Source organism: Ovis aries, chromosome 24, assembly GCF_016772045.2.
Source record: "Ovis aries strain OAR_USU_Benz2616 breed Rambouillet chromosome 24, ARS-UI_Ramb_v3.0, whole genome shotgun sequence".
Classification (NCBI taxonomy): domain Eukaryota; kingdom Metazoa; phylum Chordata; class Mammalia; order Artiodactyla; family Bovidae; genus Ovis; species Ovis aries.
The window spans coordinates 36,694,770-36,719,094 of record NC_056077.1 but is presented as its reverse complement, the minus strand read 5'-3'; the positions used below and the strand labels follow the sequence as shown (position 1 = coordinate 36,719,094).

Sequence of the window (24,325 nt, the reverse complement as noted above, 5' to 3'; positions counted from 1 at the left end):
GTACACCCATCTAGGGTCACTTTAAATGACATTTTGGCTTATATTTTTCAACAGCCATTGTAAATTTTGGCCTAACCCCCAACCCCACAACTCCCACAGTGGCTCCCAGGATGCTCTTCTCACCCACGGCGGAGCTGGCGCCCTCTGCAGAGGGACCTCCAGTGAACTCTTGGGTGCCTGCCCCAAGTGACCACTTCCCGGCGGGTGTCAGTAGCGCCACCTAGTGGTGTCCCACAGCTGGCTCTGGGCACCCGGTTCAAGATTCTTCTTAATTAGGTTGGTTGCAAAATAATTGTGATTTCAGACCTTAAATTTTAAATTACTATAACTAGGCTCAAACACATATTTATTAATCAAAATAGGAACCATTAAAATCAACACATTTTTGCCAACAAAAAATAAAGTGATTTATTCCTGTAGCGTAAAAATCCGTGCTTTGGGATTCAATGAACTCGAAATGTAAAGCATTTTCTGCCTCCAGCTGGTTGTGGAAGTGTTTTACCTGCAAAAAGTTGTCAAGATGCTTGGAGAAGTGGTAAATTGTTGGCAAGGGGTCAGGTGAGTATGACCGATGAGTCTAAACTTCGTAGCCCAATTCGTTCAACTTCTGAAGCATTGGCTGTGCGACTTGTGTGCGACGCGTGGTCAGACATTGTCATGGAGAATTGGGGCCATTCTGTTGACCAATGCTGGCTGCATTTATTGCAGTTTTCCATGCATCTCATCAATTTGTTGAGCATACTTCTCAGAGGTAATGGTTTCGCTCTGATTTAGAAAGCTATAGTGGACCAGACAGGCAGCAGCCCACCGTCAGTGGCCATGACCTTTTCTTTTGGTGCAAGTTTAGCTTTGGGCAGTGATTCGTAGCTTCTTCTCAGTCCAGCCACTGAGCTGGTCATCACCAGCTGTGTAAGATCCACTTTTCAATGAAAAGGTCATGGTCACTGATGGTGGGCTGCTGCATTTCTGATCCACTATAGCTTTCTGAATCAGAGTGAAACCATTACATCTGAGAGGTATGCTCAACTTCTGTTCGGCTCATGAGGCACACACATATTGAGCTTTTCCACTCTTCCAATTTGCTTCAAATGCAGAATGATCATAGAATGGTCCATGTCGAGTTCTTTGCCAACTTGTCATGTAGTTGTAAGAGGTAACTTTCAATGATTGCTCTAACTGGTCACTGTCAGCTTCTGATGTCTGGCCAAGACATGCTCCTCTTCCAGGTTCTGGTCTCCTTTGCAATACTGCTTGAACTACCACTGTGTTGTTCCTGAGCCAATTGCGTTGTTGATGTCACGAGATGTCTCCAGTGTTTTATGACCCATTTTGAACTCGAATAAGAAAATTGCTCAAATATGCTTTTTGTCTAACATCATATCCATAGTCTAAAATACATGTAAAATAAATAGCAATTAATTAGTCATTAGCAAAGAAATAAAGTGAGAAATGTGCATTAAAATAATGTACAACATAACCACGTTTACTTAAGAGTGTATTCCAATGTCAAATGGCAAATTTCACAATGCAAAAACCCCAATTACTTTTGTACCAACCTAAATACAATACTTTATGTCATTGTGTGATAACAATTTTAATCTTATTTCTATGTAAATGACTTGCTCTCACTTGGAAAGTTCTTAAGAGTTTTCTTTGATGTGCTTATCTTTTGTTATAATGCATTTACATGTTTCTCTTACTTCTCCTAGTTGGTACTCAACAGGGCCTTGAAATCAAGTCATTTCTCTTTTTAATTAAGTAAAGTGACTTTAGTAAATTCTGGGAAATTAGTTTCTATATTTGTAATCAGTCAGGGGAGCAGACAGATGACATTCTCAAATGGAGGGATTGGAGGAGAGTTTAATAAGGGGATCATTTCCAAAGGAGTGGGAAGGAGTATGGGATTCCGGCAGGGGAGGTGGAGCACATTGGATGGACAAGGGTGGAGGCCCTGTTGCCCATATGCTTGAAGGAGCAAAGAGAGGGAACAGTTACCAGAACGGGCAATAAGTAGCCCCAGGTATAGTGAGAGGGACATTGGTGGAGGAGAACAGCAACCCAGGGTGATTCAGTGAGGAGGGTGGTCTTCTCCCCCTGATCAGCAGGTGCCTTCCACTGGCAGGTCCCAGTAGGAAGCCAGAGGGTGAGGGCACCTGGGTGACGTGGTCCACAGGAATGAGCCTCCTGGGGAGTGTAAGGTGGAAAAGTTGGGAGAGTGGATGGGTGGGAGAAGACGCAAATGGGAATCTTAGCATTTTTTTTCCTCCTTAATTAAAGCAGTTTAATAGACTTTTCTTTTTTGGCTCTGCTGGGTCTTCGTTGCTGCCTGGGCCTTTCTCTAGTTGCAGCAAGTGGGGGCTACTCTCTGCTTGCGGTGCTTGGGTTTCTTGCGGCTTCTTCTGTTGCAGAGCACAGGCTCTAGGGCGTGAAGGCTTCGGTAATTGTGGTTCCCGGGCTCTGGAGCACAGGTTCAATAGTTGTGGTGCACAGACTTAGGCACTTGGAGGCATGTGAGGATCTTCCTGGGTCAGGGATTGAACCCATGTCTCCTGCATTGGTTTGCGGATTCTTTACCACTGAACCACCAGGGAAGCCCTTAATAGACTTCTTTAAAGAGCAGTTTTAGGTTTACCAAATACAGAGAGTTCTGAGCATGAGCCTCAACTTCCCCTGCTAAAAACTCTTTAAGGGTTTCCTATGACGCGAAAGACCAAACCTTAAAAGCCATGGCCTTCAGTGTCCGTGCTTGTCTCACCTTCGTCACCCCTCCCTTCATCTCCCCATCCTTCCCCTTGTTCTCTGGGTCCAGGCAGCCTGCTTTTCCACTTCTTCGCACTTTCATGCAGCTTCCTGCCACAAGGTTCTTGTCTGATGTTTGCATTACCTGAAATGCCTCTCCTCTCTAATCCGCTTTCTCCTGTTACTAACTCCTGTGGTTTCTTTAGACCTTAACACAAATATCACCACCTCAGGGAAGTCTTCCTGATCCCCCAAACCCAATCAGTGTGCCTTGTTACGCACTTGGTGATGTACTTAACATTGACCGTAATTTACCTTTTTTTCCTTGAAGTATAGTTGGCTTACGTTATGTTAGTTTCTGGTGTACAGCAAAGTGATTCAGTTATACATATATTCTTTTTCAGATTCTTTTCCGTTATACTTTATTGCAAGATTTTTTTAAAAAGTATCTGTGTATTTATTTCTGGCTGTGCTGGGTCTTTGTTGCCGCACGGACTTGCCTCTAGCTGCAGCAAATGGGGGCTACTGTCTAGCTGTGGTGCATGGGCTTCTCATCGTGGTGACTTCTGTTGTTGCAGAGCACGGGCTCTCCAACGCTCGGGCTTCAGTAGTTGCGGCATGTGAGCTCAGAAGCTACAGCCCCCCCGGGCTGTAGAGCACAACAGGCTCAACAGTTGTGGCCCTTGGGCTTAGTTGCTCTGCAGCATGTGGGATCTTCCTGGCTCAACGATCAAACCCACGTCTCCTGCATCGGCAGGCAGTTTCTTTACCACTGAGCCAAGAATGAAGCCCTAAAAGATACTGAATTTAGTTCCCTGTGCTATGCTGTAAGCCCTTGTTGTGTATCTATTTTATACATAGAAGTTTGTATCTGCTAATTCGAAACTCCTAATTTATCCTTCCCTCCTCTTTCCCCTTTGGTAACCATAAGTTTGTTTTCTATGTCTGAGAATCTGTTTTTGTTCTGCAGACAAGGTCGTTTGCATCATCTTTTTAGATACCACGTATAAGTAATATCATACAGTGTCTGTCCGGGCCAGCTGCAGCGGGTGGGGGTGGGGCTGAGGGACCCACCATGAAGTGGTTGGGGGTTAGCGTTGCTTTGTTTCCTGTGGCCCCAAGATGTCTGCTCCCTCCCAGCACCATAACTGCATCTTAGGAGGTCAAGAAGAGAAAGAGAAAAGGGCAAAAGATTCTCCAGCCAAGACTCTCTGCCTGTTACAGAGCTTTCCTGAAGCCCAACTCAGAAATGTCACTGGCTTGAAGTATGTCACATGGCGTAACCCCTGGTTGTGAGGAAGTCTAGCAAATGCGGCTTTTACACCAAATACTTTTCTGAGGGGATTCACGTGCAGACTTTATTTACTTTCTAGCCTCCATAACACACTGGGTTCATCTTACAGAAAATAAAAATATGTGAATTTATAAAATGATCTGAAAGAAGGAACATAATAATTGGATCAGAAATCAGTCCCTAAGGAAACAACCGTAACAATGCTTAACTTTGGAAATGTAATTTTCCCTAATGTAATTAATTCTTGTTTATGATTCATGAACTGTTCCTTAATTTTCTGCTGCAATGCGATTCTGTACCATTCGTGTAACAAGCAGAAAACCTCCTAGCTACCCTGTGTGCATAGAGACTTTCAATAAATATTTCTGCGGTCAGTTTCATTTGCTTTGCCCAGGATTCGTTGGTTGACTGGCGATGCCTTGATTCATCACAGGGCAGATTCTCAGGAAGCCTTGATCATCCTTAATCAGATTCACACTGGGGCTATATGGACACAGTGGCTCCACAGCAGAAATTTTAGTGAAAGTAGGGGACTTCCCTGATGGTGCAGTGGTTAAGGCTCTGCGCTTCCACTGCTGGGGATGTGGGTTTGAGCCCTGGTCATGGAACTAAGATCTGGAGAAGGAAATGGTAACCACTCCAGTATTCTTGCCTAGAGGAGCCTGTAGGCTACAGTCCATGGGGTCACAAAGAGTCAGACAGGACTGAGCGACTTCACTTTCACGGAATTAAGATCGCACATGCTGTGTGACGTAGCCAAAAAGACTTTTTTTAGTGAATGTAAAAATATGGGATCCATTTCTGTTTCTTTCTCTAATATTATAAAATGCCTAGACTTTAATGCTTAGGCAGGGAACGGGAGCCAGCACACCCTAGGGATTCTTCTGTAACCTGATTCTTCAACATTTCATCCGTATCTATTAGAAAACAGCGGCTGTATGGTTCACTGGAGCAACAAGGGTTATCAACACATCATCTATGGATTCCCTGTAAGGAAAACAGCATGCATCTTTCACCTGAGCATATCAGTTCACTCTCTGGATGGCAATCAAAGATTTCCTTGTTCATTTTTTGGTACTTTTTCAGTTTTTTTACAAAGAGCATATGGTTACTATTTACAGTTAGGAGACATATTTTATTTTACAAATCAATATATAAAAGTCTTTATATAGAGAGTCAGGCTTTCCACTTGGGTGGCCTCTGATAACTGAAATGGAACCCATCTCCTATCTTTGCAAGGCTCCTTGATGCTCTAAACAGAAAGACCCAAACGGACTGTCACAGTGCTCATGCTCACTGATGGAGCAGGCGCGGCTTCTGCCCCCGGACTCTCATCCCCTGCACGCGGCTTTTCACATGGGGACAGAAGCTCTTAAGACGCATTGGAGGACTGCCAGGCTTCCTGCATTGGAAGGTGGTGAGAGAAGACATACCGACAGCTGAGGGGAAGGGCTTCCAGGCTTGATCATCCTACCAGTTTCTTCATCCACAGCCTCAGGACCGGCAGGAGCGCTCAGGTGGGGCAGACATGGGAGAGCAGGAAGTCCACCTCGTTTCGGACGATGCACCTCCCCGGGTGGATGCTGTCAGGCAGGGCCAGGCTGGAGGTCATTTCCCAAGCATCCACAAAGGCCACACGGAGGTCGACAAAGGCAGCTCGGAGGAGCCGGTTCACCTGGAGGGTGAACCAGTCGCTGCCATACACGGACTTGTAGCCGGTGTTGGCCAGTTTGATGACCACCAGGGTGCCGGGCTCCCGGGCCAGCAGTGCAGCCACAGCAGCCCGGACCCCTGCCAGTCGTTGCACGAAGATGGATGGAGGGAAGGTGGTGAAGTGGGCACCCAGGCTCAGCACCACCACAGTGTGGGGGCCCCCAGCCAGGCCCCCCAGTTCCCGGACCACGGAGTGCAGGGCAGCCACAGGGGTGCGAAGAGAACGCAGGGGCCAGCTGTGTGTGCGCCAGTGCAGCACTATGGCCCGGGTGGTGTCCACGGCCATCAGCGGCCCCGTGTGATATGTGGCATGTAGATCCACCGGCTTCAGGGCTACATGGAGGACAAGAGAGGAGGCTTAGGGGTGAATACAAGACCCTGCACCATCCTCCTGGATGGAATGCTAACGATAGCCCCCACTTCCCAGGACATAAACCTTCTCCCCCCAAGCTCTAGGGCTGCCCCCGGCTCAAGTTTTCAGGGTTGCCAAGGATCTCCCTATTATCCATCCAAACTCCTATTCAGTTGGCTTTTAATTCTCTGGCGTTTAATTCCCTATGCTGGTTGCCTTTCTCCTGAAACCTTCCTTTCTTGCCTCCTGTCACACTACATCATCCCACTTTTTCCCTCCCTTTCGGGTCAGAACACGCAGCTGAGTGAACACACTGGGTCTCCAGACCTTCTGGCCTGGCCTGAGCCTAGTCACCACTGGGAAAGTGCATAAACTGGGCAACCAGAATCTCTAGCCTGAGGCCAGTCTTTAGGATGAATCCAAGTGGGAGTGCTCAGTCAGAAAGCAGAGAGGGACAAGACACCACAAAGAAGGAGATGGTTCCCCAAAAAAGTCAATGGCACAAAATGCTCCAGGGGGCCGGGGAGCCCAAGAGCTAGGACTGGGTCCTCAGACTTGGTAGCCAGGAAGTCCCTGGCAGCATTCTAGCTCAGGGACAGCAGACCAGTGCTGCCATGCCCCCTCGCGGGTGCTCACCGGGCACGGTGTCTCGCAGGTACTCCCACCACTGCCGGACCGTGGAGTCCCCCATCATGTGGACGACGTGGCCAGCCAGGCAGCGCAGGATGCTGTCGGCGGTGGAGAAGGAGCGGCTGGAGCAGGAGAGTGAGTGCCACACATTTTGGTGGTAGAATCCAGAGGGCCTCGGGGCTGGGATCCCAGGGCGGCAGGGTTGCGCAGGCGACAGGACTGTAAGCCATTGTTCAGGAGTGAAACAATCAGTGAGAACACAGGAGGTTAAGGCCACGACCCTGAATCAGGGCTGCCCTTCCCGCCAGCCCCGGGGCCACTCACCCAGACTTCTGTTGTTCTCCTGAGCCACCCAGACTGGAGGAATGCCCTGAGGGAGGGTCTTGTTTGTCACATTCCTGGAGAGAAACCGGTGGGCAGAGGGGAATGTGTGATGAGAAGGAATCCTGGACTGAGGTGAAGGAGGGGTCCTTGGAGGAAAGGAAGTTTTCAAGGGTGAAGGTCATCTGTCCAGTGTCAGGGCTCCTGGGACACAGCGCGTTAGGGCCCTGGGGAGGGACTGGAAACTGGAGGTCAGACATTTCAGAACCTCAGGGATTGCATCCGTGCAGAAAGCAGAATTATTTTAAAATGTACCCTGGGGACTTCCCTGGTGGTCCACGCTGCTCTCAGTGCAGGGGGCTCAGGTTCAATCCCCGGTCATGCTGCAACTGACAATCCCATATGCTGCAACTAAGACCCAGCGCAGCCAAATACGTAAATACTTTTTAAAAGGTTGTTGTAAAGAAAACACCTGACCTTGGGGTTGCAAATCCATGTCCACTACACACTCATGCGTGTGTGGTTGCCCGTTGAATGGCTGTCTTCAATGGGCACAGTGTTGGCTCCTGAGGGACAGGGCCCCGCTGCCCTGCTCTCCTGCCCAGGACCCTGGACAGTGTCTGGTACAGAGGCGGTTTCAGGGGTGCCGCTCAAAAGCAGCAAATGCCTGAGAGCAGGTTCTCAGAGCCAACAGGGCCTGCTGTGCTGTCCCTGATCTAAGCACACACCATACAGCAACTTATTTGAACCTCACCACAACTCGACAGGGGAGGAACTAAAGTTATCCTCCTCTACCAGTGAGAGACTGGAGGTGCAGACAGGTTAAGTAGCTTGCCAGAGATCCCACGAACAGAAGCTGGAGTATAGTAACAGGTGGAGCAGGAATTTGAAGCCAGGCAGTCTCACTCCAGAGATGGCTGGTCTTTACCTCAAAAGACATCCTGAGATGGCTCCTGTATTGAATCTTAGACTTATTTCCCACTGATCAATGCAAAAAAGGATGTGTGGTTATTTTCTTCTGACCAAAGGGAGTACAAAATTTGGTTTGGAATGAACCAGGTTTCCTGGTGCGGAATCCTAAATGCTGTGGTTGGTGGTGGTTTAGTCACTAAGTCGTGTCCGACTCTTGTGACCCCATGGACTGAAGCCCACCAGGCTCCTCTGTCCATGGGATTTTCCAGGCAAGAATACTGGAGTGGATTGCCATTTCCTTCTCCAGGGGATCTTCCCAACCCAGGAGTTGAACCCAAGTCTCCTGCATTGCAGGCAGATTCTTTACCAACTGAGCTATGAGGGAAGTCCCTAAATGCTGTGGGAAGTGACTAATCAATGCAGAGAGCCTCTGGCGATGGGTGTCTGGTGGAGCTGGCGCCTCGGGGGTCTCCAGCTTAGCTGCCTCAGTGCTTCAAGCCCACCTGCCTCTCCCGTCCTCATAGAGCCGGTGGGAACCTCCACGCTCCCTGGGCCTCAGAGCTGCACCTCCTCCCACCTGCCCACCTCCACCTCTCCCAGAGCTCCTTCTCCCCCATCTGCCTCCAGAGTGGGTGTCCCTCCCCATCTGCCCCACCCCCAACCATCCTCTGGGACCCTGTTTTTGCCTCCTTCCCCTACTGTCTCTCCCAGAGACCAGATGCCCAGCTGCTCCTATCTTTAAAAATGCTTATTTCCTCTCTGGGGTCTCTCTAGCCCAGTCCCAGCCTCGGATCCTGGGGGCAGAAGCCAGTCCAGTTTCACTGTCTCCTCCCCATCACTCCCAGTCTTGCCTGTCCCAATCGTCCCCTGGGACTGAGGACGATTTGCAGCTTTGATTTCACTTGGTTTCTAGGCTGCAACCTCTGCTCCACTCTCACTCAGTGGGCTCACATCAATCCCCCCCTGCTCCCTGACCACACCTGCTGGTAATTTTCAACGGACACTTCTCCCTGCAGGCCATCAGCATGGCAGAGGGGCCAGGACACTGCTCTGTGGCAGGAGATCTGCAGGTCTCCTTCAAGCTTCAGCTCACCTGTCACTTGCTCTGACCATCCTACACCAGGTGGGGTACTCTGTTCCGTATCCTTAGACCCCTTACATGCTGACCTTAGACCCCCTCAGTGCATGCTGAAGTTAAGCGCTCACTCCAGTGCATGTTTTAAAAGGTCCTGTGTTCCCTCACTGAAAACTAGAGGGCAGGGATGCCAACCATTACATAAAAGTTTTCAGCACTTAGCATCAGACCTGGTATATAGTAGGTTCTCGCAAATATGTTTAATAGAAGTGAGTAGATGAATGATAAGGGTACAGACTCAGGCAGAATGACCACAGGGACTGGATTCAGGGGTCAGACATCCGGATGACACTGGGTCTCCTACCGTGCCAGCAGGGCCTCCTCATGTGGTGTGGTCACGTTCCAGTAGCGTCCACTTGAATGTCCTACCAGTGAGTCACAGGGCAGGGTCGGAGGTCGAGCACAGAACCAGAGCTCACCTGAATCTTCATCCCTGTAGTAACAGGTGCCCTCTTCCTCCCCAATTAACAGGGGGTTAACATTGCAAGTCACAGTTTCTTCGTATCCCGTGGGCCCCCGGAAATAGCCCGTGAAATCAACTGTGGCCCATTGGTCTCTCCAGATCCCCCGCAGAACCCCGACTGCCTCGCTGGAGTGGATCAGCCGCACTTGCACCTGGGCCTGCCCAGCCCAGAGCAGGGGGAGCGTCAGCAGGTACGTGCCGTTCTCCAGGTCCGTGACATCTCCAGGGACACCTGCCTTCAGGTCAGGACCCAGCAGCTGTGCCCGAAATAGATCCCCACCGTGGGCCTTGGGCCTGCCCTGGTGGTCTCTGGCGATGAGGATGGCCTCCAGGTAGCCTCCCAGGGTGTAGCTGGTCTGAGCAGGACTCCTCAGGTGGTAGGTGGAAGTCTGGGGGCTGGTGGAAGCCAGAAGGTCCCCCCCATCTCCTGGGGTCAGAGGCCAGTGCAGAAGATGGGTCAGGCCTGAGAACCCCTGGGGGAGAGAGCCAGGAGACTTGGGGGCAGGGCGGGGCCCTGGGGGCAGAGGGACAGCGCGGTCAGGCCAGGAAACCCCGATGCAGGAGATCTGTGGGCAGAGAAAGAGGAGCCCATCAGTGGCTTGTGTCTCTTCTCCTTCTGGGAAGAAGTTCTCAGTTCACCAGACTTAGTGCCTGGTGGTCTCAGGCAGAAGTCCCACCTGCCCTGCTTCATGCTGCTCTGACCCAAAGCTGGTGTCTGAGCCACTACCACACACATCTGCAGAAACCACCTTGTGTTTATTTTGTATTTTTTAATAATTTTTATTGACATCTAGTTGATTTACAATGTTATATTAGTTTCAAATGTACAGCATGGTGATTCTATATATTTATAGATTATACTCCATTTAAAGTTATTATAGGGACTTCCCTCATGGTCCAGCAACTAAAGACTGCACTCCCGATGCAGGGGGCCTGGGTTTAATCCCTGGTCAGGGAACTAGATCCCACATGCTGCAACTAGGAGTTCACATACCTGTGATTAAAAGATCCTGCATGCTGCAACAAAGATTCAAGATCCTGCTTTTAGGGGGACATTAGGATTTGTTAAAAAAAGAATGCAAAGGAAAAGATGACATGTAAAGGCTGTGATGAAGGAGAGGAAAATGGACTAATCTGAAAAGCATGTAAGAATATTAGAAACTTATTTGAAGCTTTTTGAAATGATTAGGGAACAGTAGAGAGGAAGATAACACCAGAAATAAACCCTCTTCTACAAAGAAAGATGTGACACAGAGAAATAACACGTTACTCCAACACTGGAAAATTCAAAAGCAGAAAAGCATACGTGTTAGTTAGGAATTGCTTTTGGCTGGTAGTAACAGAGACTATAGGACTTCAGTGGTGTGAGCAAAGAAGGGCTTACTTTTCTCACAGTGAGTGTCCGGTTCAGTTTCTTAAGGAAGTCAGGGCAAGGTCTCTGTGATTCTCTTGGCATTTCTCTCATGGTCCCAAGAAGACTGCTGGAGCACCAGCCATCATATTTACTTTTGGAGCAGCAGGAAGAGGAAAAGCAGAGCACCAAAATAGCTTTCAAAATCCCACCCAACAACTTTTGTTTGTAAATCATTGGGCCCCTTGTGCCTGCGAAGGAGTCTGGATGTAGGGCCCTCCCCCTTTTCCCTGCTGGTAAGGAAGAATGGGAGCATATCTCTAAATGCTAAAAGGAGGCAAAAGCCGTGAAGCTACAAGATGTACTCTAGAGATCTGCTGAAAGTGAAATCAGTGGGGGCTGAGAGAGAAGCCACAGCCAGGAGGCATGTTTCACGCGACAAAGCAATGCTCTGTCACGTGAAACATCGAAGAGAAGAAGAGGCCACAGCCTTTGAACCGGGCACAGAGGATGCCTACACACAAGGTACGGCAATATATTTGTCTCTGTCGCGCTATTTGCAGAACCCACACCTTATGCAGCAATTGAATGTCTGGACCATGGAAGCTGATGGGGAACAGGAAATCAAAATATTTTAAGCAGACATGACAGTAGGGGACGATGGGCCCCTCAAGTGATCTGATGATGAGGGTTTTGTTAATGCACATTTCCACATTCTTCAAAAAGAAAGGAATGTCCCACACTCCATTCTCTTGTGAAGGAGGCAGCACACAGATGTGGGTTTCCTCTACGACTGTACACTCAGGAAACAATCACTCTCATTTCCAATGACATTTATTCATTTATCTGATTGCGCTGGGTCTTTGTTGCTGCACTCAGGCTTTCTCTAGTCGTGGCGAACAGGGGCTACTCTTCACTGCGGTGCACAGGCTTCTCGTCGCGGCGGTTTCCCTTGTTGCGGAGCACAGGCTTCTCGTCGTGGTGGTTTCTCTTGCTGCGGAGCACAGGCTCTGGGTGCACAGGCTTCATCAGTTGCAGCCCGCGGGCTTCAGTAGTTGCGACTTGGGGACTCTACAACGTGGGCTCAGTAGGTGTGGCGCACTGGCTTTAGCGGCCCGCAGCATGTAGGATCTCTCTGACCAGGGATCGAACCCGTGTCCCCTGTACTGACAGGCGGATTCTTACCCACTGCACCCCCAGGGAAGTCCTCCCAGGGAAATTTAGGTTCATAGGTTGTAGGCGTTGGACAACCAGTGCAGGCCAACTGGTGATCGGATGAGGCTGAACCTGAGAAGCTTTTCTCTTCTTTGCTCCTCACCTGGTTTCAGCTCCCTCTGAAGTTCAGCTCCCCTCTTTGGCAAAACAAGAGAGTGGGTTGTGATAAGTACTGGGCTCTGGGAACACTGTTTTCTGGGCTAACTGCTCAGAGGGATGGGAATTTGCTATCATTCTCTGACTTCGCGCAGGGTGGGCCTGGGGCAATGATGACTGCAGAGTCCTGCCAACTGCAGCTGGTTCTCGTCCTTCTCTCTCCTGCTCCATCTCTGAACCCTCAGGGCTGGTGTACGTGAGACCGTGATTCTCTAAGTGTGTCTCTTGTGTGGATCCAGGCTCTCCTGCAGGCAGGTTTCCTGGGGTCTAGACTTGGGGGAGCTGTTTATGTCAGACACTGTTGTTGCCTAGCCAAGACCTCATTTCGGTTTGGAGCAGAATGTAGCCACAGGTGACACATTATTATCATGTAATATATTATTATTGGTCTCACTCAGTCATGGCATCCACATCCCACACTTTCCCAATCTTCGCAGTTTCTGAGTTCCAATAAGGCATAAGGAGGGGTCTGATGAGAAATACCAGGGCCAGCTTTCAGTCACCTAATAAAAAGGACCAATGAAGCTGGAACTATATTATTTCCACCTGGGATGTGGATTCAGTGTGTAGCAATGCATCAACCTTCTCAAGATAAGAAGGGAAAGGCCATTTCAAACCTGGTTTCTCCTCCACTGCCCACATGCTTCTGGTGCTGGGTGTCAGGAAACATACATGTTGTGATGGGACCTCTGGCTGTCTCTTCAGCTCATGATGCTGAGTTGGCACTGTGTGGCATAGGAGAGTTCCTGGAAGCTGTTCGTATACTGAGACGTTTAGCTGTAACTGAACTATACACAGGAATGACTGAAAACCATGTTAAGTCAAAACTAAATATTCCTCAACTCAAATTCCCCTTATCAGGCTCTAAAAAAAATGCCTGTGACCACTCCAACATCATCTGACATGGAGGAAGTTGTAATGGAAAGATACATAACCTTAACAGAACAAGGTTAAAATATTTTACTGTTGTAAATTTTACAAAAACACATTGACACATAGTGCCTCTCCCAGGGCCTCAGAAGGGGTCTTTGCAAGGGAAGGACTCTGAACCATGAGCCTCTTGGCAAATATGCCTCAGGTTGTAATCACAGCAATGCCAACTCTGCCCCCAGCTGACTGCAATGTGATATACTATAATTTACAAGACGACGTCTCAATTTCAGAGATGTTCAAATGTGAACTGATTTTAGAACTGATCAATGAAATGTGATGTTCATCTTAGAACTGATCAAATATGGTATTTGCAACATATATTATAACCAAAGGACTCCAAAAATAGGAAGGATGGTCACAAGTCAACACGGAAAAATAGGTCAATAGAAAAATATGCACAGTGTATGAATAGACAATGTACAGAAACAGAACTATAAAGATAAAATAAACACGAGGAAAAAAATGCTCAACTATGTTATACGATCTAGGAATAGTTTAGCTGCAAATTAAAGAAACCCCCACACACAGTGACTTAAGAATGATGGTCTTATTTTTCTCACATGACAAGATGTCTGAAATAGAACATCAAGGGTTAAGCATATTTATTAATTCTAGGAGTCTTTGGTAGGTTTCTTGTGGTTTTCTATGTAGAAAATATCTTCCATGAATAGAAAGTTTTATTACTTCCTTCCCAAACTCTATACTTTTTTTCCCCTTGCCTTATTGCACTGGCTAAGACTTCTAGTTTCAGCAGTACGTGAACCGTGAACTTTCAGATGTTCAAGCTGGTTTTAGAAAAGGCAGAAGAACCACAGATCAAATTGCCAACATCCACTGGATCATCGAAAAAGCAAGAGAGTTCCAGAAAAACATCTATTTCTGCTTTATTGACTATGCCAAAGCCTTTGACTGTGTGGATCACAATAAACTGTGGAAAATTCTGAAAGAGATGGGAATACCAGACCACCTGATCTGCCTCTTGAGAAACCTATATGCAGGTCAGGAAGCGACATTTAGAACTGGACATGGAACTACAGACTGGTTTCAAATAGGAAAAAGAGTATGTCAAGGCTGTATATTGTCACCTTGCTTATTTAACTTCTATGCAGAGTACATCATGAGAAACGCTGGGCTGGAAGAAACACAAGCTGGAATCAAGATTGCCAGGAGAAATATCCATAACCTCAGATATGCAGATGACACCACCCTTATGGCAGAAAGTGAAGAGGAACTAAAAAGCCTCTTGATGAAAGTGAAAGTGGAGAGTGAAAAAGTTGGCTTAAAGCTCAACATTCAGAAAACGAAGATCATGGCATCCGGTCCCATCACTTCATGGCAAATAGATGGGGAAACAGTGGAAACAGTGTCAGACTTTATTTTTTGGGCTCCAAAATCACTGCAGATGGTGATTGCAGCCATGAAATTAAAAGATGCTTACTCTTTGGAAGGAAAGCTATGACCAACCTAGATAGCATATTCAAAAGCAGAGACATTACTTTGCCAACAAAGGCCCGTCTAGTCAAGGCTATGGTTTTTCCAGTGGTCATGTATGGATGTGAGAGTTGGACTGTGAAGAAGGCTGAGTGCCGAAGAATTGATGCTTTTGAACTGTGGCGTTGGAGAAGACTCTTGAGAGTCCCTTGGACTGCAAGGAGATCCAACCAGTCCATTCTGAAGGAGATCAGCCCTGGAATTTCTTTGGAAGGAATGATGCTAAAGCTGAAACTCCAGTACTTTGGCCACCTCATGCAAAGAGTTGACTCATTGGAAAAGACTCTGATGCTGGGAGGGATTGGGGACAGGAGGAGAAGGGGATGACTGAGGATGAGATGGCTGGATAGCATCACTGACTCGATGGACATGAATCTGAGTGAACTCCGGGAGTTGGTGATGGACAGGGAGGCCTGGCGTGCTGAGATTTGTGGGGTCGCAAAGAGTCGGACACGACTGAGCGACTGAACTGAACTGAAGACTTCTAGTACAACATTGAAGGGAAGTTTCGAGAGCAGACATCCTTGCTGTGTTCCTGATTTTGGGGGAAAGCTTTCAGTCTTTCACTATTAAGAATGATTAAGTAGATTCCTTCTATTATCTTAAGTATAGTCCCTTCTATTTATAGTTTGCTAAGATTTTTAATCATGAATCGATGTTGAGATTCATCAAATGCTTTTTCTGTGTCTATTGAGATGATTATTTGTTTTTAATATGGTGGAATACACTTAAAATCCCTGTTGATCTTTGAATGTTGCATCAGCCCTGTACACCTAGGGTAAACCACTTGATAATGATGTATTCTCTCTGGAAGATTTTTAAACTACAAATTCAATTCCCACAATATATACAGGACTATTCATGAATTATATTTCTTTTGAGTCATTTTTGTTTTTTGTCTTTCAAGAAATTTGTTAACTGCATCAAAGATTTATAATTTCTTGGCTTATATTTGTTCATAGTATCTCATTATTATCTTAACATCTGTAAGGTATGTACTGATGACACCTCTTGCATCCCTGATATGGATAATTTGTGTTTTTATTCTGTTTTCCTGATTAGTTTGTCTAGAGGACAGCCTTCTCCTTCTAGATGAAAGTAACTGGTTCAGGTTCTGTGGATGATAGGACAGGCAGAAAGATGTATACTTACACAAATTGCAATGACTGATGCCACAGCCACAATCCTGGGCCACTTGAACTGTCTGATGAATAGGTCTGTGGAAGCTTGGAGTTGTTTATTAGACATCTGGTATGTGACCAAGACCCTAGGTAGATAAAAGTGTAAAAGTAAAAGGAGTGAGGTCATAATGATGCAGTGTGACTTTCCTACCATTTCCCCACTGAAGAACAATAGTTTGGCAACCCACTCCAGTGCTCTTGCCTGGAAAATCCCATGGATGGAGGAGCCTGGGGGGCTGCAGTCCATGGGGTTGCTAAGTCGGACATGACTGAGCAACTTCACTTTCACTTTTCACTTTCATGCATTGGAGAAGGAAATGGCAACCCACTCCAGTGTTCTTGCCTGGAGAATCCCAGGGACGAGGGAGCCTGGTGGGCTGCCGTCTCTCGGGTCGCACAGAGTCGGACACGACTGAAGCGACTTAGCAGCAGCAGCAGCAGCAGCAGCAACAACATCACCCATATGGCTGATAGGGCTTTTGCAGAAGTTTGGGTGTTCAGTGAAGAAGTTCCAGCACATACTTGGGGCAATTATGATCCAGCAATTCTCGTGTATGTACAAAATCATACACGAGAATGTCCATAGTGAAACAGCCAGTTAGAGTTTCTGGAGGCCTCTGAAGAGCTCTTATCCTTTATGTCTCAATGCAGAAAAAACTCAGTGAGAGGCAAAGTGGTAGATAAGAAGTGAATTATTAGAACAGGACTCTTGTGAGGCTTACAGGTGGGCAAGTGAGAGGGTACCACCCAGAGAACGTAGTGGGCTACAGTTTTAAAATCAGAGGAAAAGTGTACAAGAGGCAAAAACCACTTTCTTCCTCATTCTTGGGTAGATACCATGCTTCCATCATCAACTCCTCTTCCCGGTGGGGAGGGGAGTGTTTCTGTCCCTACATGGTCAAGCCAGGACTTCCATGGGGCTGTGCAAAAATCATTTCAGGTCTCAGTACAATGAGCGCCTCTCATTTTGAAATGTCACCTTTCATAAATTATTGTTTTTTTTAAAGTATTTATTTATTTGGCTGTGCCAGGTCTTCGTTGAGGCATACAAGGTCTTTAGTTGTGGCATGTGGGATCTATTCATAGTTCCCTGATCCGGGATCAAATCTAGAGCCCCTGCATTGGGAGCATGGAGTCTTAGCCACTGAACCCCCAGGGGAATCCCCATAAATTACTGTTGTCAGGCACTTAGAGAACATGCCCTAAGGATCATTAACTTACTGAGCCCACTGGGCATGCGGGGCTCATGCCGCCATTGTTTTATTATTTGGGGCCCTGCCTTGTGCTTCTGTTGCATGGTTTTGTTGCTATGAAAATTTGCCTTTTTTTTTTTTTTTTTTGCTGCACTGGGCCTTGGTTGCTGCACACAGACTTTCTCCAGTTGCAGCGAGTGGGGGCTACTCTCTGGTTGCACTGCTCAGGTTCCTCATTGTGCTCACTTCTCTTGCTGTGGAGCACAGGCTGTAGCGTGTGCAAGCTTCACTGGTTGCAGTGCAGAGAGTTAGTTGCCACTAACTAACCCAGGCTTCAGCAATATGTGAACCATGAACTTCCTGATGTTCAAGCTCGTTTTAGAAAAGGCAGAGGAACCAGAGATCAAATTGCCAACATCTGCTGGATCATGGAAAAAGCAAGAGAGTTCCAGAAAAACATCTACTTCTGCTTTATTGACTATGCCAAAGCCGCTGACTGTGTGGATCACAATAAACTGTGGAAAATTCTGAAAGAGATGGGAATACCAGACCACCTGACCTGCCTCTTGAGAAATCTATATGCAGGTCAGGAATCAACAGTTAGAACTGGACATGGAACAACAGACTGGTTCCAAATAGGAAAAGGAGTACGTCAAGGCTGTATATTGTCACCCTGCTTATTTAACTTCTATGCAGAGTACATCATGAGAAACACTGGGCTGGAAGAAACACAAGCTGGAATCAAGATTGGTGGGAGAAATATCCATAACCTCAGATATGCAGATGACACCACCCTTATGGCAGAAAGTGAAGAGGAACTAAAAGCCTCTTGATGAAAATGAAAGTGGAGAGTGAAAAAGTTGGATTAAAGCTCAACATTCAGAAAACAAAGATCATGACATCTGATCCAATCACTTCATGGGAAATACATGGGGAAACAGTGGAAACAGTGTCAGACTTTATTTTTTGGGCTCCAAAATCACTGCAGATGGTGACTGCAGCCATGAAATTAAAAGACGCTTACTCCTTGGAAGAAAAGTTATGACCAACCTAGATAGTATATTCAAAAGCAGAGACATTACTTTGCTGACTAAGGTTTGTCTAGTCAAGGCTATGGTTTTTCCAGTGGTCATGTATGGGTGTGTGAGTTGGACTGTGAAGAAGGCTCAGTGCCGAAGAATTGATGCTTTTGATCTGAGGTGTTGGAGAAGACTCTTGAGAGTCCCTTGGACTGCAAGGAGATCCAACCAGTCCATTCTGAAGGAGATCAGCTCTGGGATTTCTTTGGAAGGAATGATGCTAAAGCTGAAACTCCAGTACTTTGGCCACCTCATGCGAAGAGTTGACTCATTGGTAAAGACTCTGATGCTGGGAGGGATTGAGGGCAGGAGGAGAAGGGGACGACAGAGGATGAGATGGCTGGATGGCATCACTGACTCGCTGGACGTGAGTCTGAGTGAACTCCGGGAGTTGGTGATGGACAGGGAGGCCTGGTGTGCTGCGATTCATGGGTTGCAAAGAGTCGGAATCGACTGAGCAACTGAACTGAACTGAACTGAACTGAACCCTGGTAAAGAGAGACTCTTCACTGCTGCGCCACCAGGGAATTCCAAGCCTGCTTGGTTTTGTGGTTAAGCAAACCTACTTCCTTGAATAATCATTAATCATGATCATTATTATTAATCATTAACAATCATTAACTTACAGGGGTCTCCCATAATTTTTCCTACTTACAATCCCCTAGTGGGATTAACTATTTAATCACCTACTCGTCCCATCAATAGCAGCCTTATTCATAATATTTCCAAATTTAAAAAAAGAAAAATATCCACCAGTGGAAGAATAGATAAGCAAGTCTGGGATATTCGTGCAATTGAATACCACTTAGCAATAAAAAGAAAACAATTACTGATAAATCCAACAATATGAATGATTCGCAGAAAAAAATCAGGTTGAGTGAAAAAAAAAAACAAACACAGAAGAATCATGTGATATGATTCCTTTAATAAGAAATTCTAGAAGAGATAAGTCAATCTATGGTGATAGAAATCAGAAGACCAGTTGGCACTGGGGGAGGGGGTTGACTGGAAGGCAGCATGAGAGAAACTTATGGGATTCTGGAAACCCCTCTATCTTTAATTGGGTGATGGTTATATGGGTATATACATTTGTCCAAATTAATTATACTCTTAAGATCTGTGCATTTGACTTTATAGAAATAAAGGATTTTTAAAAACAGGATAATAGAAAAGACAAATAAGTACATTCATAAAACTATTGCCTAAATTCCAGGCAATATCAACATCTAGAGGCGGTGCATTGGGTACGATTAAGAGATGTGAGAGTATATTAAAGTACTCTTATGGGTTCAGGGAGAAATAGAGAGATATTGATAAGATAAATCAACAGGTGTAAGTAAACATAAGTAACCAATATAAGACTAAAAATAGAATGTAAAATGTTTAAATCTGAAAAACATTTGATTCACCTATTGAAAAGTAGGGAAAGAGGAAAAAAAGAAAGTACAATAAATGGGGAACTTGAAACAAGTTGGAAGAAACAAGAAACTATCATTGCAATAAATGTAAAGAGGTTTAGGGGGAAGAACTCCAGTACTCTTGCCTGGAAAATCCCATGGACGGAGGAGCCTGGTAGGCTGCAGTCCATGGGGTCGCGAAGAGTCGGACACGACTGAAGTGACTTAGCAGTAGCAGCAGCAGCAGCGAGAAGAAAAGGGTGTGACATTAGGAGAGTAGCATTGATATATACACACTACCGTGTGTGAAATAGACAGCAGGTGGGAAGCTGCTGTATAGCGCAGGGAGCCCAGCTAGGTGCTCTAACTGGAGAGGCGGGAGGGAGGTCCGAGAGGGAGAGGATATGTGCACAGCTGATTTACTTCCTTGTACTGCAGAAACTAACATAACATTGTAAAGCAACTGTATTCCAGTAAAATTTTGTTAATGTAAATGAGTTAAACTAACCAATTAGTCAGAATGCAATCAAGAACATATACTCTTGGGACTTGCCTAGCGGTCCAGTGGTTAAGACTCCGTGCTTCCACTGCAGGGACGTGACCCTGGCCAGGGAACTAAGTTCCCACAGGCCTCAAGGCACAGCCCAAAAATAAAATTTGAGAAAAAAAAAAAAAAAGAAAAAAGAACATATGCCCTCAGTGAACATCTCACCTCCCCAGAAAACACAGAGAAAGAGCCAGGTTTACCATACCCAACCTCTCAAACTAAAAAGTATACTTTCACGGAGGAATTGTTTTCTTCCTTCTTTGAGGCTGGATCCCAGAGAAGGGCAGAATTAAGTGGGGACAAAGACAAGCATAACCCTATGTACTGCCTTGGTGGCTGGTGACATGTTTAAGTAGGGGAGGACCAGGTACTTGAGGAAGGAGCTGGAGAAGGACCTGAGGGCCTAGGAGCAAAGCTGAGGGAGAGTTCAGAGGGCTACTTACATGCGGCATATGGGTATGAGGGCTCTTTAAGACTGTCTAGAACTAGATATATAGATCTATATATATGGATATATATAGATCTATATATCCATTGGAATCCTGGCCTGGAGCTTGAGAAGCAGGCCTTCCGCTGCTCATCCTGAGTGGCAAAGAGCTAATGCTGCCAGATTCGATGACAACCTGGCTATTTAAGAGGATGGGGGACCAGCAAGCTGGAGAATAGACCAAGACTCCTTGACCTTCTGCACTGATTTCTGCCTGTCCTCTAATCCAAAGCATCAAAGAACTCTGGGCCCGAGGGTCACACGGCAATTGAGTAGTGTCACCAACGTCACTGTAACTATCCATATAATTGATTCCAGCAGTGTCCCTGTGGGCGCTGAGTAAGCATATAATGCGTGCGTGCGTGCAGTCTCTTCACTCGTGTCCGATTCTTTGCAACCCCATGGACTATAGCCCGCCAGGTTCAGTCTATGGGGTTCTCTAGGCAAGAATACTGGAGTGGGTTGCCATGCCTTCCTCCAGGGGATCTTCCCCATATGCCAGCACAATTAAAATTACGAGGTCCCATAAAAATGTAAAGCAAGAGCAACAGCGGTAATACAGTAGTAGCAGCAATACAAGGCACCTGGGCAGATTTTAGCGTCCACCCAAATGAGGATGGAAGGCAGGGAGAAGTGTAGGAAAGAGATCCAGTCCCCCGGCTGCTACTACAAACTCCACACAGGCTCCCGTTTTCCTTCTTGCCTTGAAACACAGGAATCTTAGCTCATAAGTTCTACCCACCTACTCACCTCCCTCACCTCCATTTAAGCACCTAGAAATTTACCGCTGCTTCCTTGTACCTGTAATGTTGGACAGACTTCCTTAAAGAAAGAAAGCCACCCACAGCGCTCTAACAAATCCGGTCTTCCTACACTGTCTGCTTCCAGAATCACAGCATCATGTTTATCCAGCATCCTAACAAGCCTAAGGCAAATACTAGTGAGAAAATTTAACCTGCGACAGAGCCAGTGGTCTCTTCACCAGATTCATAAAGCAACTGCTACCTATTATTTTTCCCCTTTCAGCCCATCTTCAAGTAGGAAGATTAGGTTCTCCTAAGCATGCACTGGGAAGTAAGAACCCAGGAATCCAGACCATCATCCCTTAGAAATTCCAGCCATCCTACCACTCAGTTGACCCTTTTCACCCCTAGGACTAGGTCGCAGGCCTCATTTTCACCCCAGCACAGCCCCAGGACGGAGGTAGGTACATTGAGCTAGAGAAGACTGCGTGGTTATAAGTGATGGTCAGGGCAGAATCAGTTTGATACTATAACGCAAACCACAAAGGGATAAGCAGCAAAGAAAGCCATCTCCGGGAAGCCTGTTCCGCTGATGGATGAAGTCACTGCCTTACGTAGACCTGAGCTCACTGTTGGAATTTTGGTGGCAATCAGCGTGCATGGTTCCCCAGCCAGCGCTGTGTTCAGGACCATCCAGACATTGCTGTACATCAGGCAGTGGTCAGTAGCAGCCAAAAGGGAAAAGGGAACCATAGTGTCTGGGTGCCCTACCACCACCCAATGTCACCTTCCTCTTCCTTGTGGCCTAGTTCATGTATAAGAATGAGCACACAGGGATATCATGGCATGGCCTACAGAACCAAGGGTCAGCTATGGGCCTGATGGTACAGCCCCAAGTCAGGGAGGATGCCTTGCCATCATTCCAGACTCTACCCAGTTGAACACTGGCTAGTGGCTTTGGCAGGCAGACACCCAGTATCCCATCCTATGTGCATGCGTGTTATGTCACTTCAGTCATGTCTGACTCTTTGCAACCGCATGGACTGTAGACGACCAGGCTCCTCTGTCCATGGGATTCTCCAGGCAAGAATACTGGAGTGGGGTGCCATTTCCTCCTCCAGGGGATCTTCCCGACCCAGGGATCAAACCTTCGTCCCTTAAGTCTCCTCCATTGGCAGGTAGGCTCTTTACCACTAGCACCACCTGGGAATCCCTAAATCCCAGATATTCCAAATCTTCTGGAAACAAAAGATCCATCCTACCCCTCTCCCAACCACAAATCTACTTCCAGTTCTCCTCAGGTTTACCAGTGTTAACTGTCATCTCTGAGGTCTCTTTCTCCAGTATCTTTCTCAAATTCTCAGCACTATTTTAAACTGTTGACCACTTTCTCCAACCAGAAGCCCTGCCCAGTTCTGGTTTTCATGAGCACCTGAGTCTCCTGTCTTCCTGACCACTCATCTGTGGATATGACCCCATGTCCTCTTTGTTAAGCCCTGTACATATCACTTTGTCAAAATCAGGCACCACATCTTGTGAACTTCGCTGTATCCCACACAATACCAAGGACAGAAATTTGCCTGGATTGTGATCTCAATCCATACTGGTTGCACGACAGATGGACTAAGTGCCCTGTTCCCTAAACCTGATTCTGCCAGGAGTCTACTCCCCCAACTCACATTTCCTTTCTGAAACCTAAGCCCTCTTACCTCATCGCAGGATACCCCTCGACTCTTCTTGTTCTTTCTCTCCGTCCTCTGCAAAACCCCCAAAGTCTTGTTTCCTCTCTTCACAGTACCTCACAGGATAACATCTTATTGATGCTGCGGCCACTGGCAAAGTACGGCATCGCCACACAGGAGGATGATATGGCCAGTCAGGCCCCCAGAATGAGGTCAAATGTAGAGCAAGGGCAGCTGCAGTAGGAAAGAGAGAGCCAGGCTCCTTAGCAGAATAAACTCAGAGGCTGAGAACACAGTCAAAAACGAACGTGGGAATAAGGCTGCAGCAGGAGGAAATTAATCACCATAGAACGCTGTGGTCCAAACCCCAGACAAAGCGGAATGACTTCCTCTTCCCACTCACCGGGGAGCCTTTTCTACTGATGTCTGAGGAACAAAGCAATACCCTGGGAGAGGGCCATACATCTCTCCTTTCTACAAAGAAACTAGACTTGAAGTCCATACCTCAGCGGATGAGGGAAGTGCAGGGATGAGATATGGTGCTCTTGCTTTCCCCACCAATTTTCATTGTCTTCTATGTAGCACTCAGCACTAACAGGAGAGAGGTGGCTCAAGCTGGAAGCCGGCAGAAGGATTCCAAACGCTGTGGCTGCAGGAAATGGGGGAGAGGTTGGGAGAAAAGAGACATTTTAAATTCCAAGGTTCACAGAGGAAAACATTATTTCGATTCTGTTTCCAAAAGATATTATGCAAATTATTTGATTAGACCAGATAACGATTTACCAAGAAAAAGTTCAGAGAGCAGAGAGGGTAGTACACAGGCATACCTCATTTTATTGCACTTTGCAGATACTGTATTTATTACAAATTAAAGATTGGTGGAACCCTGTGTCAAGCAAGTCTGTTGGTGCCATTTTTCCAACAGCATTATATTTTGGTTTTATTTTTTAATACAATCTTTAAAGCTTATACTTCAGTTAACAGCCATGACAAAATACTGGCTATATTTCCCGTGTTATATAATACATCCTTGTAGCCTATCTTACATCCAGTAATTTATACCTCCCACTCCCCTATCTGCCTCTACAATGCTCCCCCTACCCCCACCCCACCACCTCTGGTAACCACTGGTTTGTTCTCTACACCTGTGAGTCCAGTTCTTTTTTGTTATATTCACCAGTTTGTTGTATTTTTTTAGATTTCACATATAAATGATAGCATACAGTCCTTATCTTTCTCTATCTGACTTATTTCACTTAGTGTGAAGTGAAGTGAAGTGAAAGTCACTCGGTCACGTCTGACTCCTTGTGA

The 24,325-nt window shown here is 46.6% G+C and overlaps 1 protein-coding gene across 1 annotated transcript; it reads right to left on the bottom strand.

Annotated features, from left to right (window-relative positions):
* Window positions 1-5,147: 5,147 nt before the first annotated feature.
* LOC105604792 (NXPE family member 3-like) lies at window positions 5,148-23,321 on the bottom strand. The gene is made up of 6 exons (XM_027961694.2): window positions 23,042-23,321; window positions 15,858-15,972; window positions 9,401-10,125; window positions 7,053-7,126; window positions 6,735-6,947; window positions 5,148-6,079 (listed from the first exon to the last, which is right to left on the bottom strand). The coding sequence occupies exons 1-6, from the start codon at window positions 23,044-23,046 to the stop codon at window positions 5,547-5,549; spliced, it is 1,665 nt and encodes a 554-aa protein (XP_027817495.1). The 5' UTR covers window positions 23,047-23,321; the 3' UTR covers window positions 5,148-5,546.
* Window positions 23,322-24,325: the final 1,004 nt, after the last annotated feature.